The sequence below is a fragment of the Gavialis gangeticus genome, unplaced genomic scaffold (genome assembly GCF_001723915.1).
Source record: "Gavialis gangeticus isolate Ggan-Ray unplaced genomic scaffold, GavGan_comp1, whole genome shotgun sequence".
NCBI classification, from domain to species: Eukaryota; Metazoa; Chordata; order Crocodylia; family Gavialidae; genus Gavialis; species Gavialis gangeticus.
The window spans coordinates 7212879-7231426 of record NW_017729000.1 but is presented as its reverse complement, the minus strand read 5'-3'; the positions used below and the strand labels follow the sequence as shown (position 1 = coordinate 7231426).

At 45.9% G+C, this 18548-nt stretch overlaps 1 protein-coding gene across 1 annotated transcript in view; it reads right to left on the bottom strand.

Annotated features, from left to right (window-relative positions):
- Positions 1–18548, bottom strand: part of ADAMTS2 (ADAM metallopeptidase with thrombospondin type 1 motif 2) — a 312175-nt gene that overhangs the window by 39450 nt on the left and 254177 nt on the right. The window contains exons 5-9 of the mRNA XM_019506186.1: positions 9548–9704; positions 7958–8063; positions 4742–4885; positions 2443–2575; positions 706–819 (exon numbers count right to left, since the gene is read on the bottom strand). Coding sequence (XP_019361731.1) covers positions 706–819; positions 2443–2575; positions 4742–4885; positions 7958–8063; positions 9548–9704 — 654 coding nt within the window. The remainder of the gene's footprint in view (positions 1–705; positions 820–2442; positions 2576–4741; positions 4886–7957; positions 8064–9547; positions 9705–18548) is intronic.

Below are 18548 nucleotides of genomic sequence, written 5' to 3'. Positions count from 1 at the left end.
CCCACATCTTAGTGTCATCAGCAAATTTGAACAGGGTGCTTTTCACCCCCTCGTCCAAGTCACTGATGAAGATGTTGAACAGCGCGGGCCCGAGGACCGAGCCCTGTGGAACCCCACTGCCCACGTCCTTCCAAGCTGAGAAGGACCCATCCACTACCACCCTCTGGGTGCAGCCCTCCAGCCAGTTGGCGACCCATTTGACTGTGTGTGTGTCTATGCCACAGCCTCCCATTTTCTTAATGAGAACAGGGAGAGACAGTGTCAAAAGCCTTCCGGAAGTCCAGAAAGACTATGTCCACTGCTACCCCTGCATCTAATGATCTGGTGATCTGATCATAAAAAGCCACCAGATTGGTCTGACAGGACCTGCCACTGATGAACCCGTGCTGATTGCCCCTAAGCATGCAGTCCCCTGCTGTCCCCTCCTGGATGTGTGCCAGAATTATTTTCTCAAACAGTTTGCCTAGGATCGAGGTAAGACTAACTGGCCTATAGTTTGTGAAGATGAAAAACACTGAGTGCCAAATATTACAAGACAGCTTTTCCACTGGCTGACTTGGAAAGCACCAGAATATTAAGCTCTTCGTTTGCATTTGTTTTTCTAACGTATAGGCCGAAGACCAGCCAGACTCGTTATGCTGTAGACAAAGGTGCACAACTGCACACAAGCTCCATAGCACACTCAGATGCTGCGGCTGATCTCACCTTCCCAGGAGCACACATTGTGCCATCCAGCGGAGGTCCCTTCTTCGTCTTGCAGAAGTAGGGGTTATCGGGATGGCTGCACCACAGCTGCTTGCAGGGATCGAACGTACGGAACTACAACACAGGGAAGTCAGAGCACGTGACACAAAACCCCATTAGAAACAGGCTCTCCTGTATTATATTCTTCCCCCTCTACGATGGCTAGATGGTGTCTCTAAGTTTAAGGACTATTTAAAGTCCATGGGGAGTTGCATAGGTGTGGCGCTTCTACACAACGACATCATTAACTCTGATGGTGAAAGAAGGTGCAATGGAGTCATGCCAGAGATGGAAAGTTGGCTTCATCTGAATGGTACAGGGCAGAAATGGCAGGGGCATTTACCCATCCCATCTACCAAAACACGCACACCCTCTTCTCAGATTCTCCTGCTGCTGCTGCTTCATGGAGCGGATGCTACTTAAAATATTCACTGGGCAGGAAAAGGAGTCCATAGCCCAGTCATTGTGTCACTCACGTGGGAGGCAGCAGATCTGTGTTCCAGGCCCCGATCCAATGAATATTTAAATATTTTCTACAAAGTGCAACAGAGTCAAGGAGACACCAAGAAGGCCCTAAATGCCCTCTTGCCTTAGTGCTCCTGGAAGGCAGGAGCTCTAATGTCTGCTGTGAACCAGGGGATTTACACCCACATCTCCTGCATCCCAAATAAGTGCCCCTCCCAGTGAGCTATTGGGTCTGCTGCCTGGGGACAACTTGCTTTGCTTTGGTTAAAAGACGTCTGAAATGCAATGAAATAAAACATTTTAATTTTCACCAGGGTTAAAACAAGGGAAAAGAGAAAACATTTCATGTCGGTTCGATCCAAACACAAACGTCCATTTTTCACACAGTCGTTTTTGCCAGACCAGACTCAGCGGGACCGTGTGTGTACGCAGTATTACAGCTGAGTCTTACCAGAGTCTCCTGTTCATTCCTTGGAGACACGGCTCCTCGCGCCTGTATCTGCAGATGGGGTTTGAACCAGGACTCTTCTGTGCTAGCAGCTGCTGCACCAACTTCACGCTTCTCTGTGCAGTGCTGTCATTTCTGTCCCACTTTTAGGAGCCAGAAGTAAATGGCAAAGCTCTACCAGATGTCCCAAGTGATCATCTTCCCCCCAAACCACCCCAGGCATGAACTTACCTGCCATTACATATATGCTTTACATTTGGCTACTATATTCGTGGTAACAGAGACGCAGTTGCCGGTGAATACCTGCACAAGCTTTCCTGTTCACCTGGAGCCCCCTTGCCCCCATTATGAATGATGATGCACCATCATTTCCAAAAAGAAAGTCATATAAAGACAAAGCGTCTTGCCATATAGGAGCAGCAAATGTGAACATTAAGCAAGCAAGAGAAGAAAACAACTGCCATTTCTCACGGGCGTAGGTGGGAGCTGTGTGGAGTTACGTGAAGAGGCCAGCGACGGTCCTGGCAGGCTTTGGTTCTGAAATATGGAACTACTTCTGAAACTAGGGTGTGATATATTTGTCAGAGCTTTGACTTTTAAAGAGTCCCAACAATGTTAAAAAGGAATTTCCCTGTCAAGAAGTTCATCTGTTATCCCTGGCTTGCAGTGAGCTGGATGCAATGTCTCTCCTTGAACATCTCACCCTATTGTCTTTTCTAAGGCCATCTTAGGGACAGTTGCAACACTCCTGGATGTGGGGCAGGGGAACTCAACTGAATACTCACAGCCGTGCACATCATGTAGCCCAACCCAAAATCAAACCGGCACTGCTCATTCATGGAGTAGTGAATTCCTGGCAGCTGGGGCAGGGACGGCCAGTCGTGTTCAAAGGGATCATCACGCAGACAATCGTAAGAGCTGCAAAAGGCAAGAATTACAGTCACAGATGGGAATGGGAGACTTCAACAGTCATCATAGTTTCCCTGTGGTTTGGGTCCAACCAAAATAAGGAGTGCAGTTTTCCGACTGGCTCGCAGAGCAGTCAGGACTTTAACAAGGCCTGTGTGGTTCCTACCAGGCTGTGTAAGAACTGAACGTGGGGCAGAGAACTCTAGCTGTCTCCTGTAATTTCAATTTAGCTTCCAGGTAAATGACTAACTCCTCGAGGCCTGTATGGGAAAGCAACAGAGGAAAATTCTCCCCAAATGTGCCTGAGAAGAAAAGAAAAGGTTTAATTACATTTTCCCTTTGCAAAATGTCTTCCTATGTGTTGTCTTTCAGGTGCAGCTTTAGAGGCAGAAGGCAGCGTGGCTATCCAAGAATACTGCTGAGTGCCACCATACAGTCCTGTGCTGTGCTCCTGGAGGAGCAAGTCCCCATACGAGCAAGTGTGCCTTTTGGTCTGTGCTTTATTAAACAGCAAGGGCTGTCCTGTCTTCGTCGTTATTCTGACAGTTTTGTCCTCGCTTCCAAAAGCCTCACAGGCTTTTCTTTCTCTGTGCAGGGGACAAGGGATTCTTCTGCTATCTTAAGCAATGCCTGTTTCTGCCAATGCACTTGAAATATGTCTGGATAAAAAACCTAGTGCACAGAGGATCCTGATGGCATCATTAATGGATGAGTACGGTATAATTGAGAGTTAAATTCAAAGTTACTATCCCAAGTGTCATATGGCAGACAGGCTCTCTGCTACACACATCAGTGAATTAACATATCTAGAATATCACAAAAATAGCTCAGGTGTCCTCATTAAATTTAACCATCGACCTATCTGTTAAGCTCATTTCTTTGCTCTGATGGTCACACTTGCGTTTGCCTGCCATTATTCATCGCATCCGCACAACCCTTCATTATGAAAACTGCCAATCAGAAGTCCATCTCAGATCTGAGTCTGTGTGTTTGCTGCACGACCAAAGGCAAACTGCTCTGCATTTGGCAATTATTCAAGTTGCCCTAATGATCCCCGGGGACTAGGGACAGAATTATGCATCTAGATCTACTTTTGAACAAAACAATGCTCCTGTTTTAGCTGGGAGCTGTTTTTATTAATAGAAACTCTTTACTACACCTGCATTTTTTAAAAAAAAAATCAGGGCTCTTAGCCAGATGGCTATTATTTATTATGAAGCTTAAAGAGACACTATTAATTGAGACATCACACTTCTCCTTGACCATTTTTTAGGTACTGTTGTCAAAAGGAACACCTAAGATATTATCACTTCAAAATAATTGCAAAAAATCAAGACTGGTTTCTTTGCATTAGTTTATCCTTTTCTAGTCGTTCTCCCAGCTCCCCCTATACGGTCCATTAGTAGGTTTTCCTATGCTGTTTGTTGGCATCTTTCACGCAGCAACAAGGCATATATGTACAGATATATTCATATAGGAAAAACATGATTAAATATCATGAGCATTGGCAGGGGATATGGAAGGAGTGGCTCATGTACAAAGGAAAGAAAAAAATACAGAGCTGTTGAGAAGAGGGGTAATGAGCTAGCTTTTGTGCCAACAGGGTATTTAAGAGAAAGGAACCACAAAAAGTAGACCTGAGGGCTGTAGTCTGCCTTTTGATGCCCATTCAAGCACAGGAGATGGCCTGTGAACACATCCAACGGCAGAACTTTCCCCTTAAAGCACTACAGTAAAATGCAATGGGGCTTGGTACAACTTTGGTGGTAGGAAACACCTCTGATGCTACCAACCAGAGGTGCCACCAATCCTTCAGTTATATTTTACACTGATGAGTGGCACTCAAACAAATAAGACAGGTTTTATGTCCAGGTGGGAGGAAAGTGAGTTGCTAATGAGAGCAATAATAATATTTACAGGTCTGGGAGGAGAGCCGCACAATATCACCCTTCTGTAATGGCAATGACGTGGAACAAAGCAGCAGTCAATGTGAGCATTAATTGTCTGCAGTTCCTGGGAAGGTGTTTCACACTTACCAGGTTGGGGGGGCTTTCTTTTTGGTTTGATTTTGGGTAATCCAGGTTAGTATTAAAAGTCCAATATACAAGTGTTGCATTCAGAGATGCTGAACATGCTTCCTAACCAAAGAGGAGAGTCAGGTTAATAGCTACTCACTGCAGATAGCGGTTTAGCTCTTGTTGGCTACAACGAGACCAGTGGAAGCGATGGAACGCAGCCTGCACGAGGGGGGCCATGATGCTCCCCAGCCGGACTTCATCACCGCACCTGTTCCCCTGGCCGTCATGCTCCATGCCTAATCTAGAACAGAAGATGGGAGAAGCGGCAGATGGCTCATCAAGGGTGAGAACTTAAGTGGCTCAGGTCCCTAAGTCCCACTGAAAGTCAAGGAGACTTCATGCTCCTGAATCACTTGGGGCATGTCCACATAGAGAAGCTGTTGGAAAATAAGCCAGAGCATGACTTAAAAAGTGAAAAACTATTGTGCAGTAGTTCCCATATGGACTCTCAGACCTTTGTGAGGACAAGGAAAGCACACATGAAGAACTAGCGTAGAACAGCTCCGGAGCTGCAGCAAATCCAGATTCTGGGCTACTTCTCAGTTAGACAAATCTTTAGGTTCTTTTAAAAATGTTACCCCAAGTGACAGAGAGCAGCTTGTTATTACCCTTGTCTTTATTAAAAACACTTTCCCCTTGGTGCTTTATTAAGATTTCTACTGCAATCTTCTCTGACCAATGTTCAACTAATATCAGAGGCTCCTTTCAGGCAACACATGGTTGGTCACCAACACTATGGTAGCGTGTTGTGCCTCTAAATGTTTTCAAAAGCTAAGAGGCATTTTAGAGATATACCATCTAATCTGCTCATAGGTTTCTTTTAACCATAGCTCCAAAAGTGCTGAAAACAAAAGTTAGCAACCCAAGGAACAAATTTCATGTAGGCATCAATTTTGTGTCCCTCTGATTAATATGCACGAATAATAAGATTCAACGATTCAGGCAAAAGCTCCTAAAGTAAAGCACAGTAAAGCCTTCAATAATTGTTGAAACAAGAAACAGAAAAAAGTGCCTGCTGGCTTTCATGGGGAAAAGGTATAACAGAGTGAATCTGTTCAGTGAAGGGATTTATGGGATTTGTTATTCTATCGAGGTGGTGAAGGCAAGTAAATGAGTGTGCTTTATTAATAAATAAACCAAGTTACTTTAAAATTGCAGATCCACCAGCTTGTTGCATGCTCCAAGTTTACCATGGAAACAATTCATGTCATATCCTTTATATAAAGTATATGGAATGAATGTAGCTTCAGGCCTTGGCCTATGTTACTGCATAGTAACTGGTCACGTGGCTTGTATGCAACATTATAGTGTATTACTAGAAGCTGATTCATAGATTCATAGATTCATAGATTAAGGGTCGGAAGGGACCTAGTAGATCTTCTAGCCCGACCCCCCGCCAGGGCGGGAGAACAACAAAAACCCCAAAAAGAGAAATGGGACTCAAACGAGTCCAGCTAGGTGGGCATCCAGCCTCTTCTTAAAGACCCCCAGGGTAGGGGCCAGCACCACTTCCCTTGGAAGTTGGTTCCAGCTCCTAGCCGCCCTAACGGTGAAGTAGTTTTTGCGGATGTTCAATCTATACCTCCTCTCCAACAGCTTGTGCCCATTTCTCCTTGTTATGCCAGCGGGCGCTAGGGGAAACAGCGTCTCCCCCAAACCCCTCTGGTCCCCCCTAGTGAGTCTATAGACAGTCACCAGGTCCCCCCTTAGCCTTCTCTTGTGGAGGCTGAATAGGTTCAGGTCCCGCAGTCTCTCACTGTAGAGTCTGCCCTGTTGTCCCTGGATCATGCGGGTGGCCCTCCTCTGGACCCTCTCCATATTGTCCACATCCCTCTTGAACTGGGGCGCACAGAACTGGACACAATACTCCAGCTGTGGCCTGACCAGTGTCGCATAGAGGGGGAGGATCACCTCTTTGGCTCTACTCGAGATGCACCTGTGGATGCACGACAAGGTCCGGTTAGCCTTGCCAACCATGACCTCGCATTGTCGGCCCATGTTCATCTTGGAGTCAATAATGACTCCAAGATCCCTTTCTGCCTCCGTGCTCTCGAGTAAGGAGTTCCCCATTGTATAAGTGTGTAAGTGATGTAAGCAGAGTACCGTATTTACCCCAATACAAGATGACCCTGAATTTAAGACAACCCCCAAATAATTATATAGATGGAAAACTTATAAATGTATTATAACTTTCCATGTATGGAATCTAATTATTAGAGGATTAAATTCATCCCTCCCCCACTACTGCAGGTGGTAGGGGGAGAGGTGAGGAGGAGGCCAGTAACGGGGCAGGCAGTGAGGGGACAGACAGTGCAAGAGGCAGTAATGGGGACATGGTAGGGCACGTGGTGGGGGGCAGGCAGTGAGAGACAGGCAGCTTGCCCCCTTTCACCTGCCCTCCCGATTTACCCCCTCCTCCCTCCAATCAGGTCCCAGATCCCCCCTCCCCTGTCCCCACCTATTCCTTGCTCCATGCCACTTATGCCCCCCTGCAGCCTCCAGTGCCCCCTTCCCCCTCTCTCTCCCACCCCCCTCAATCTCCTGCTTATCTTTGCTGCATGTGGGTAGGCTCTGACCCTGCTGCAGCCCAAGGCACTGAGCATGGCTCCAGCCCATGCCATAGCAGAGGAGCAGAGCCGGCACTGCTGCTGCAGGGCCAGGCTGAGGTGAGGACAGAGCCTGCAGGCATGAAGCAAAGGTAAGGAAGAGTGCAGCAGAGGGGGAGAGAAGGGGAGAGGTGGTATGGGGGAAGCGGGGAGCAGACTTGAGACAGTGGGGGCTTGAGACTGTGCAGGAGGCTGAAGGGGTCCAGAGGCAGCAGTGGCCCTGGCCCTGGAGCAGCTGCCTGCCCTCTGCCACCTTGTACTTGACTGTAAGGAGAGGGGCTTCTTCCCCCATGTTAGCTGGGGAGAATAACTCACTGTCTAATCAAATCAATATGGTCAGTGTATGCAAGTTACTAAAGATGGTTTTCATGAATCTTGACTTGTAATGAATCAAGGAATTCACATTCCTTAATAGTAAAAATACTCTGCATTTCTCCTAGGCGACTACAATGCATTGATCAGCTTTATCTCGTATTATTCTTGGGAAGAAACATCACTTCCCTGTGACAGCTAGATATTCCCTGACCCAGAACACTTCAGCGGCTGGCCAGAGATCACACGGGAAGTCATTGTGAGAACCAAGACTGGAATCAAGGTCTAATGCTTTATACTTGCCTCTGAGCCACAGCACCACATCTTCCCAACCCCCAAAATATTTCCCAGCATCAAAGCCATGAATGGATAAGACCTGTTAAAGCACCACTTACACATGTCCAGTTTCATGGGCCACCACAAAGGCAGAGGAAAAACCATCTTCATGGTTGAGGGTGCAGCTTCGTACGGGATGACACATTCCAGTAACTGGAGCGTAACCTAGGACAGAGCACGTAGTTCAGGAGGTAAGGGAAGACAAGCAAGGGAGTGTGCCTGCAAAGCCTCACTACGGCGCCCGCCTGTCATGGCATCTCGCATGGAAGAAGAATTTCCAAAAGTGCCGCCGGCATCGGGGCTCCAGACAAGGAGCGGGCAGCTCACCAGGGCGCGCACACCCAACAGACACTTCCAATCAACAAGTTCCAGCCCCACAACATTCATATCCTAGCCGTTAGTTAAGCACCAAATGACTATTAAGAGCCAAATTCTGTCCCAACTTAGACAGAGGGACAGCTGGCATTGCGTGCCAGACATTTCCGGGCCCTCTTCCTATGGTGAGATGAGAATGATTCTCCAGCATTTCCACTTGCTCTCAAATAATGTAAGCAACCTTCTTCCTTCAGGAAGGCAGGCTAGTCAATCATGAGATGCGTTTAGACAGTAACTGGATTTCAGATTCAACTCTAAGCACAAATGTTTTTGCAGTACAACTTGTTCAACACTGAACTACCTGGTAGATAACCAGTGATGTGCCTATAAAAGACAATGCCATGCTGGGAACGCTGCTGGTGAACAGGGCAGCCGTATTTCAAGAATGCACAGAAACCAGACTCCATGTCAATCAAGGATTATCACACACACAAGAAAGCATATTAGTCTCACAGATCATCCATGCAACTGAAGTGCTTCTTTTAAAGGTAACAAGAGATTTCTACTCTGAACTTTTAATTAATGTGCTCCCTCAGCTATGAAATATAGGAAGAGAGCCAGCTGAACAAATTACATTCTTGTCATGGTTCACCAAGAATGCAGTGTAATCTCCTTCTGGGCCATTCTGCATCTGGTCTCATACAGCCAGGTAAGGGGAAAGGTAGGGAGGGAATGAGGGCCCTGCCTAGCCTAGTGTCAGTGCACAGGGGCACAAGGAAATACCAGTCGTTAGGGAGTAAAAAGAGAGTGGCACTAACCAATTTAGTGTTAGAGGGCAGGAACTGTAACATCCACCCCTCTGATCAGAGCTGTTCTCATATGGGCTCAGATCATATCCAGTACCCTGCAAAAAGGTAAAAATGAGCTACTCTTGGTGATGCTGATCCTGATGCTTGTGGCAAAGGACATCTCCTATAGCACAGTACTTCTGGAAGTTCCTGCTGAAGTACTGCAATCACTACTTTGCAGTGGTGTCTTGGGGCAAAAGCTACCCAACAGCGTGTCTGGGACTATTCGCGACCATTTCTAGAATGGTCAAGACAATGCACAATAAACCGATCACCTTAAACAACCCCAGTATCACAGAGATGGCAACACAAAGGGGACTGAATCAGAAACGAGGTAATCTGAAGTCAAATGGTGCTTGGCAAAATACTTAATGCTGAAAGGTAACTATTAGTGAGCGCAAAACTTTACTTTTGTCTAAATGGTGACAGAAAAGCAATGCAGTAGTCATCAGGGTTGTAGGTGACTATCACTTGGTGGATGCCTACCTTGCATGCCAGATGGACCAAAATCCTGTCGTGTGAGAAAAATAGCGTGGTCGTGATATTCTGCATGTCCAGTGTCAGGCTTCTGTTGCAGATAGGCCCAGCGACATACGTTCTCCAAACTCTGAGAAGGGTTCCCAATCTCTATTAAGCTCATGGACTAGATATTCCAGGAAGAAAAGGATCACAGTGATTATTTATGTCAGTCAGCCTTTCCTACAGTGTTCCCTCTAAAGAAATATTCTGGCATTTGCTCAAACACTATACAAAACCCCCATTCAGATGGAGGGAGAAATGTATTATACAAAGACAGCATGAAAATATCGCATCTAATACATGTCAGTTATGGCATCCGCACATATTTTATCTTGCCTGGATGAGCTGCAGGACAAAGGGTGCGAGTAATTTAATAACACGCAGTATTACTTTGTGTGCCACATGTTGTTACCGTCTCTTTGTGTCATCACAGTGCCTATGAGCATCACCCATAAACCTGCACCCTCCTGGGCAAGGGACTGAGCCAACACAGAACGGCCCCAGTCCCAGATGTCTCAGATTATGAAGGCAAGAGATAACAAATGGATACAGACGGACAGGAGAGTACAGGAGCACAAATAGAGGAAGAGGCCCCCCACTTCATATTTGCCCTCATGGTAGAAAACCTGGTTTATTCCCTCTGTCTTTTTTTCTGAAAAGAGTTACCTTGATGATAATTGTTTGTAGGAAAAACTAACTGGGCAATACTTGAGTCCTCAGCTTTCTTCTAGTCATCCCAATTTGTGACAGAGGTGTAATAAGGACATACCGCCTGTCCCACTGCTCTGTTGTCTTCTTCTAATGATGGCCAATGATCAAATGTTGAATCTGATTCTTTCAGATCTATCTTTGATACCATTTGCCATGAATTGTTGCTGACCTGTCTGTCAACCCTGAATAAATTGCTCGAGTTGGTTCATCCTCTGGAAGGCAGATCCTTCAGTCAAGGATTCTCTCGGAGAGGACTGCACAAATCTCTGTTCCTTCAGGTCTCGTGTTCAATTTGGATGTGAGGCTGCTGGGAGAGTACATTAGATGACATCTGCTTCCATGTCTCCATTTAATCAGGTCTGGATGGTACGGTCACTTATCAAATGTTCAGCCAACGTTGAATTTAGATGGCACTTAACTGGTTGAAACATGCCAAGGGGATGCTTTCTGTTTGAGGAAGCAACTGGAAAGATTATGCCCATGCCAATGCAGACAGTAGAGTCTGAGGTCTTTCACTGGGCCTTTGAATGCCACAGGATGTCCAGTTCAATGCAATGGCTACGTGAGCTTGCTTTCAGGCATGGACCTTTCCATCGTTACCCACAATTCTCCCCTCAGCAGTAGATTACTTCAATCCATTCTACAACTGGAAACGTGTGGCTGCCCACCCACTCAGCAGTATTTCCTATCTTATATGTATGGACCTGCTGAAATTGTGATTTTGTGGAAATCATGAAATATGGCATAGCCTGCACCAGCAGGCCAAGTCTGCAAAATTCACGAAATTTGTGAAAAAATAAAAAGAGAAATCACTGAGAGGGTTGCCTGTCACGTGGCCCCGCCCCTCTCCCCCAGTTGGTAGTGAGGGGCAGTGCCGTATGATGGACAGCCCTCAGCCAATCAACAGCGAGGGGTGGGGCAGCCATTATCTTGGGCGGCCCTTTGTGTGGGTAACCCCCCACCCTTCTCTAGTGGGGTGTGCAGCCAAGCCCTCTGGGAAGCCTGTATTTTATTTTCAGCAAGTTTTTTTTCCCATGGATTTCAGGAATTTTGTGGGCGATGCTGCATTTTGTGAGTTGTGCAAAATCACAAGTTCAGTAGGCCACCAGGGCCCCTCCACCAATCAGAGGCATGACTGGGGCCCCACCACGACCAGCCCATTAATACAGCGGCCAGCCCTGCAAACGCCCCACAAAATCAGCTGGCTGCCTCCGTGACTTGGGTAGCCTCCTAATGATATCTGCGCTGCGTAGCTCCTGCTGCAGTGATTAAAAAGGAGTTAGTGTGTGTTAGGTGTTGTGCAAAGGACTGGAGACAAAAAGGCCTATTAAAACCCAACCTCAACTCAACATTTGCTTTTTTAAAAACATTTTCTTTTTCACAAGTCCTTCAGGCACAGCATATTCAGCAGTGTTCATTGTCAATGCTTATGAAAGCTTACTCTGTGTGGGATGCTATAAAGTGTGTGACTAATTGACCCATCCTGCGCCTTCCAGAATTTGTAAGAAATACACATGTGAACTCTGGCCTTCCATTTGCAAAACCAATGTTTCCAAGACAACATTGTTACCCCAACAAGAACAACCACGATTTAGCTGCATGCACTCTTCTATAAGTCTTTATCACATACGGTAAAGTAAACATAAAGCAAAGTCTATGTTTTGTGCCTGAAGTAAAAGAAAAGAAATATGTTTTATGTTTAGACCCAGGAATACATTTGACATGTCCTTTAATACAGTGCAGAAAGAAGGGAAATCCACAATGGCTCGTGGAAAAACAACTGGAATAGGCAAAAGCCTGGCTTGCCAAACTGATTTCTGGCAAAGCAAGGCCGCTGCAACACTGCAAGTTTTGACAATAACAGATGAATAAGCCAGCCAGACAGGCTGTTTGGATTCAGATACCAGAATGCCTTACACAAAAGGGATATGGGGCAATTACAAGACTTGAACTATAATCCTGCAGCTCACTGCTGCCAGTTATAACTTCCTTTGGAAAGAGGACTAACCACCATATTAAAACAGCAAAATGACTATGCTGTGTTTAATTCATGCCACTGCACATATTTGTACGGTAACTTCAAAGCAAGTGTGGACTGAAAATCAGGCCGTGAAATCCTGGCCCTTTTTAAAGATGATGGCGATTGTCCGATTGATGTCTATGGGCCTAATATTTTGGCCCCTGAACCTTGAGGCATTCATCAGTGTAGTCCAATGATAAAAGCACTAGGCAGGACAACTCCACCTGGACCTTTCCTCTCCAAAGCTTCCAAAAGAAAAGCATGTCAGAAAAGCCAATGACTGTTCCTCCCAGGACATTTCACAAAGCACAGGATGTTTTGAAGCAAGAGGCAAAAATCTCAAAGAAAACATATACAGGCAAAAATGCTTCCTAGCAATTCTGTTTCTCATAATTATCTCCTTTCATGCTTCCTCTCAAATGAAAACCATCTTATATTTTATATAATAGTGGGATTATCAGGAAACAGAAGATAAAATGCCGGAGCAGCATTCTGCTCTGTTTAAGGGCCAACATTATCCCCCGCTACTCATTTGACTATTGCCAAAACAACATCTTTATAGCAGCTAGCAGGAATGGAGGTAGAGTGGGGAGAAGTAGTAACTCCAAACAACCAACCATTAGTAACTAATTTGCCATTCCTTGCCAACAAAAAATGGATCTCATTGACGTGGCACAACTATAGCATGGGATAAAAGAGCTAAGCTTGGCACAATTAGACACAGATGCTCATAGCACACTTCTGACCCGCGCGGATTCTGCCACTGAGAACAGATGCAGCATTTTGAAACGCGTGTCGCTGTTACTACAGTGTTGTCGGCATCTGCTTGTTGTTCACTAAAGCTTCAGCTTCTATGTAGCACAGGGGCGGGCGATTATTTTGGGCAGAGGGCTGCTTGCTGAGTTTTGGCAAGCCATCGAGGGCTGCATGACAGGCAGCCAGGGGCAGATAATTATTTATTTTCTAAATATTTTAGGGGTCCCGCGAGCTGGATAGAATGGCCTGGCGGGCCCCCGGGCCGCATTTTGCCCATCCCTGAAGTAGCAAAACCTGCAGCTGGGTCCAATGCACCTCAGTGCCTTAAAACTCAAGTAAGTTTAGGAGCTTGCCTTCAAGAGAATGGGACACGTGAAACAGGTTTACATGGAACAGGGGGCCATCTGGGTCTGTGAAGTGTAGGGGGAAAACTACCCTACTGGAAAAGACTAAAAATCTAGAAAACCTGTAAAATGTGCTACCTATTTCCAGTCTCTATTACCTTGCCATAGACACAATATGGCTCTGGAAAAGTGACCTTAAGGAGCAAAGCTTCAGGCTTTTTCTTCCTACAGGGCCAAAGCTCAAATACACAGTGGCAAATACATTCACTAGGAGGGGTACATGTTTGTCAAAAATGTGAGCAGGGAGGCTATGAGCCATGCCAGCAAGGAGACCTTCAACTAAAATAACCACGTGAGAGTCCCAGAGTCCACAGTGCCCAGAGTAAGATGTAATTACACCATATTCAAAGGTCTTCAAGCATAAGTGACATTTATCCACTGGTCCACCCCTCGTGGTCACAGGGTTGCATCATGCAAAGAGAAACCCACCTGATTGAGAGAGAGTGCTTCTTTGGCAATTACTAAGAACTTCCAAAACTCAACTGGCCCATACCATCATGGTCTTCACAGACCTCATATACCAATAATGGTCTTCACAGACCTCAACAAGTCCCCCTCCTATGCTTATGGAGCCACCTCTAGAAAGTTAGAGTGATTGCTGCCACCCTACTAAGGAAGGAAATTCATGAGAAGCATGGGGATGGTTTTATGACATCAGTCATGTGCTGTGGCAGATAAAGGCAGACATAGTAGATGGGGTGCAAGATACGGTATAGAGGCTTCCTGCAAGGATTTGATGGTCCCAGAAGCTGAGATACCAGAGATGCTGCATAACTCTATAGAATTTCCCACTGGAGGCAATAGGTGAGCATTCCCCAAACCAGGTAATCCCAAGTGTTGATTAAAATAGTCTCTATGCAAAAAGAATGGGACTCTAAATAGGAAGTTGAAAGCAAGGGACTGAGCAGAACAATCAGGACTCTGAGGACACGTCTACACAAGGCGCTTACTGCGCAGTAGCCTAGTAACACTGCACAGTAGCGTGCCAGTCAAAAACTGTGCTAATACACTACTGCACAGTGTAGTTAGGCTACTGTGTAGTAAGCATCACCAAAAAAAAGTGCGTTGGCACTACTGCAGTTACTGTAGTTACTGCACATTTAGTTAGTATTTCATTAAGCACATACTAAACTAAATGCACAGTAACTACTGCGCATTAATGAACGTGTAGACACACCCTGAGTGAAGGAAGTGTACATCTCTGTTTAGTTTGGGAGCGTAGAAGGGTGGAGGAAAGTAGCACATGCCGAAGTGGAGAGGTAGGTGTTACTGGGGGCTAGGGACACGCCTCTGCTGCTGGAGGCTGCAGATGCTGCAGCTGGCTGAGGGCTAGAAGACATCTTTCCCAGCAGAGCAATGGAGAATATTCTTCAGCTGATTGAGTCCAAAGTTGCCAGTGGAAAGAGAAACTTCCCTTCTCACTGCAGCTGGAGAAGCAGGAAATCTCGGGGTACTGCAGCTAATACCAGGGGATGTCTGTGGAGATGAGCAGCAGAGACAGCTGGGGCAGCTGTTAGCCCAAATTCTGTCTATGGAGCAACCCGAGGAGACGACCAAGCTCTGGAGAGAAGAAACATGCCTTTCTTCTTCCCATGCTCTCCCTGTTTCTCGTCTTTCTGCCCTTCCTTTGTTCAGTGGAAACAACAGATGAAAAGGGTTGAGCTGCAGCCTCCATCTATGCTTATGGTCTGGGGAGGTACAGTAGAGCAATAGGAAGTGGCTTATGTGACTTGGTATGGAGAATTGGATGCCTGCCTCTCTCTCACTCCCCGCTTCCTGTTTGGTGGAGTTACTGGCAGCATTAAACAGTATTTCTGAAGAACAGCAATATATGAAAACTGTCAGTAGTGGATTCAATAATCCTTAAAATATTCTTGGAAGTGTAGAAATAACTTGGAAAATGTGGAATACCGGAAAATGTAAGGGTGCATATTATAAAAAAAAGAGAAAAAATTAGTAAAAGTTTATTCAAACCTTTCAGGAACAGTCCAACTGACAATATCTGGGAGCTGCTGATGTCAGAGGCGTGACCAAATTTTGGTTAATTGAAGGTTTTATTTAACTGGCATTTTAAATAATTGGGTTGACTGCACTCTGATGCTAATGAGAGGGTGCCAGCTGACAAGAATGCAAAGAAGTCTGGCTGGTCTGGAGCTCGCTAGAAAAAAAGACCTTTCAAAACTCCTCCATTAGATGGTGCTCCAAGAGTAACAACCGACACGGCTCCGTCACTCCCGACTGGCAGAGACTCCACGCAGACGAGGGGCAACAGCTCAACTTGTTACATTTCCAATTATCAATCAGAAAAGTGAAAGAGCGGGCATGCTCTTGAGCCCATCTGAAATTAGTGCTTCCCCTTCTTAAATGGATAACAAATGGACTAAAAAAAACTGTTCAAATTATTTCTACTTGGCATTTCCACTGTTTACCGCATATTAGATGAGATTATTTATTCTTTTCCTCCAGACTGCACAAGACAAGTGAAAAGTAAATAAAAGGAAGTATCTGGTGTCCATGGGAACAGCGTTAACAAAAATAGCTCATTCAGCAAACTGACATTTTGCATTTGAAGGATTTCTACCGTTTTGCGGTGGCAGTGGTTTGTAAGCGGTGTTCGAGAGCTGATTCCATACAAATAGCAGCGGATCAGAAAGACAAAGCAGTGCCTGGTATCAGCCAGAGCAGCGCCCCTCAAGTTCTCAACAGAAACATTTGAGAAATAATATGCTACGAGTCTGATAGAAAATGAGAGCGATTCCTTCATTTCTGCAAAAGGAAGGATATGCCCTTCCCCTCCCTCCCTCCCCCCGATACCCAAACCTGGAAGGGATGCAAACTGCCGTATGCAGCAACACAAGACGCGAAGTGCGACATACAAATATTGCAGGCCCCGATCCAGCAACTGTCTACACAGGTGCGGGGATCAGCTGCAGGGCTCTCAGACTGCAAACCCTTCGGGTTAGGCAGTTAATATAACAAACATATGCACTCATCCACTTGGCTAGTTTGGTAGAGGCCCTCAGATCTGCAAGCTGCTGCTAGGGCCCTGCTGAGCCCACTGCCTGCAGTGAAGGTCTCAGGTGTTCAGCATCTTGAACAACAGATTCAAACCTGCAGCAAACTCAAGAGCCTGGGCGGAGGGCAAGTGAATCTAGCCTGAGTCCTCCTCTTTAGCTCAAAATAACGGGAACTAGAGAAGGGGTCCTACACTCGAAGAAGTGGAAGCTGGTGTCAGGTTGGACGTGTCCTTCTGTAGCTCCATCCCAGCTACTCTCTGCAAAGAGTGGAGAGCAAAGGAAGCCGCTCCAAGGAAAAGACTGCTTTCCAGCCTGCCTGGCCAGGCTACCCCCCCTGCGACGGAGTCACCATGCTTCAATGTGAAAAGGCCAGCGATAGCAGGACAAATAGATCACCACTACAGAAGGATACTGGCTGCAATCCTGCCCCCACTGAGGCCAACGGGAAGCCTGTCAGTGACCCAGGAGCACTGACTTTGGACTAGAAGGGATCACATAGGTCACCATACCCAGTTTCTTGCTGCCACTGACAACCATGAGACACTATTTGTTTTAATCAAGCTCCACATTTAAACCAGGTAGTTTACAACCCCCCCGATGATCCAACCTGGAGGCTGCTCCAAAGCATCAGGGCTGCAATGTCCTTTACTTTACTCAGTCTTTCTCTCTCCCTGGTGTTTCCCCCCAACTGAGAACAAGCCTACTCCCTCCCAGCACTCATCCTGCTACACTAGCGAAGGCTACCCTGTGGCTCGCACCCCACTAGTGGCACAGGCAGCCTGTGTGTGTGGCACACAGCAGCTGGGGGTGGTGGCAGGCAGCGGAGCAGTGGAGAGGGCAGTAGCTTTTTGGCAGCTTTTCCTGAAAACGGGTGACCAGAATCATGCGATCTCCTGAGAGCCCTGTGCAATGGCAGGAATAATTCCTGTTCTCTACTGGAAAAATGATGCCCGATACATCTTACAATTGCATTTGCCTTTTCACAGCCACAGACTGGGCACTCATAGGCACCCTCTTACCAACTAATGCACCCAGGTCTTCCTCTGTCGCTGTCATTTCTGACTTATGAACTCACAGACAAGACTTTGCTCAGGTTCTGGACCGCGTGCAGAACAGTTCAAGGGAAAATCTGTCGTAATTTTTTTGTTAACATCTCTGCATAGGACACCTGTTATAATTAGTGTATGTCTTGCTCCCCCCTGCTGTTTTGAACACCACCTCATCATATTCCCCATACATGCTACGTTTATATAAAGTCACTATTGTCTGATGAACCGAGCATGGGGCCGGAAGCCAGGAATTTGTGACACCTAATCCCAGACCCACTAATGACCTTGTGTGGCCTTGGAAAATTCACTTAACGTCTTTGTTACTCAGCACTAAAATCAGAATAATGATCTTTACTCACCTACCTCAGAGGCGTTTTACGAGGACAAATTAGTTCATGTTTGTGCTGTGCTTTGGAAATATAAAATAATATCTAACTGCTAAGAATTATTACAGCCAGTTGTTTTCATCCATTTTCATGCCATGCATCTGTGTTTGGTGGTTGCCGTTTCATTTAGGATGAGCTTAATAGCAGATGGAAGCAGAGCTTTCATAGCAAATAATACATGTTAACAGGTTCATTCATTTAAAATACTGAACTACTTTTCCCCCAAATTTATCTGTAATTTGCAGAGTTTGGAACTGGCCTCTTGATCAAATCCCTTGTGGCAGAAATAAGCCAAATTTCCTTTTTTGTGATGTGTTCTACTTTCGCAGAACCCATTCGGAAAGTGGAAATACAGGTAGCTTAAATACCCATCCCTCCTGTCAAAAGCTCTCTATTTTCTCTGTTGTACTTTACATACGGAAGTGATGTCTTCAGGAAAAAAAATGCATGAATTTTCACACTAAACTGAATGCAGATAACAAGAGAAAAGAGAGAAAAACTTAATTAGAAAGAATTAATTGGGAAAGATGCATCCTGTTGAGCAGTTTGCCAGAGGCCCCCATTACAGTCATGGTGCTATGGTTACAGTTGAAATGGCACATCCTCCCAAATAACCTGATTTTAC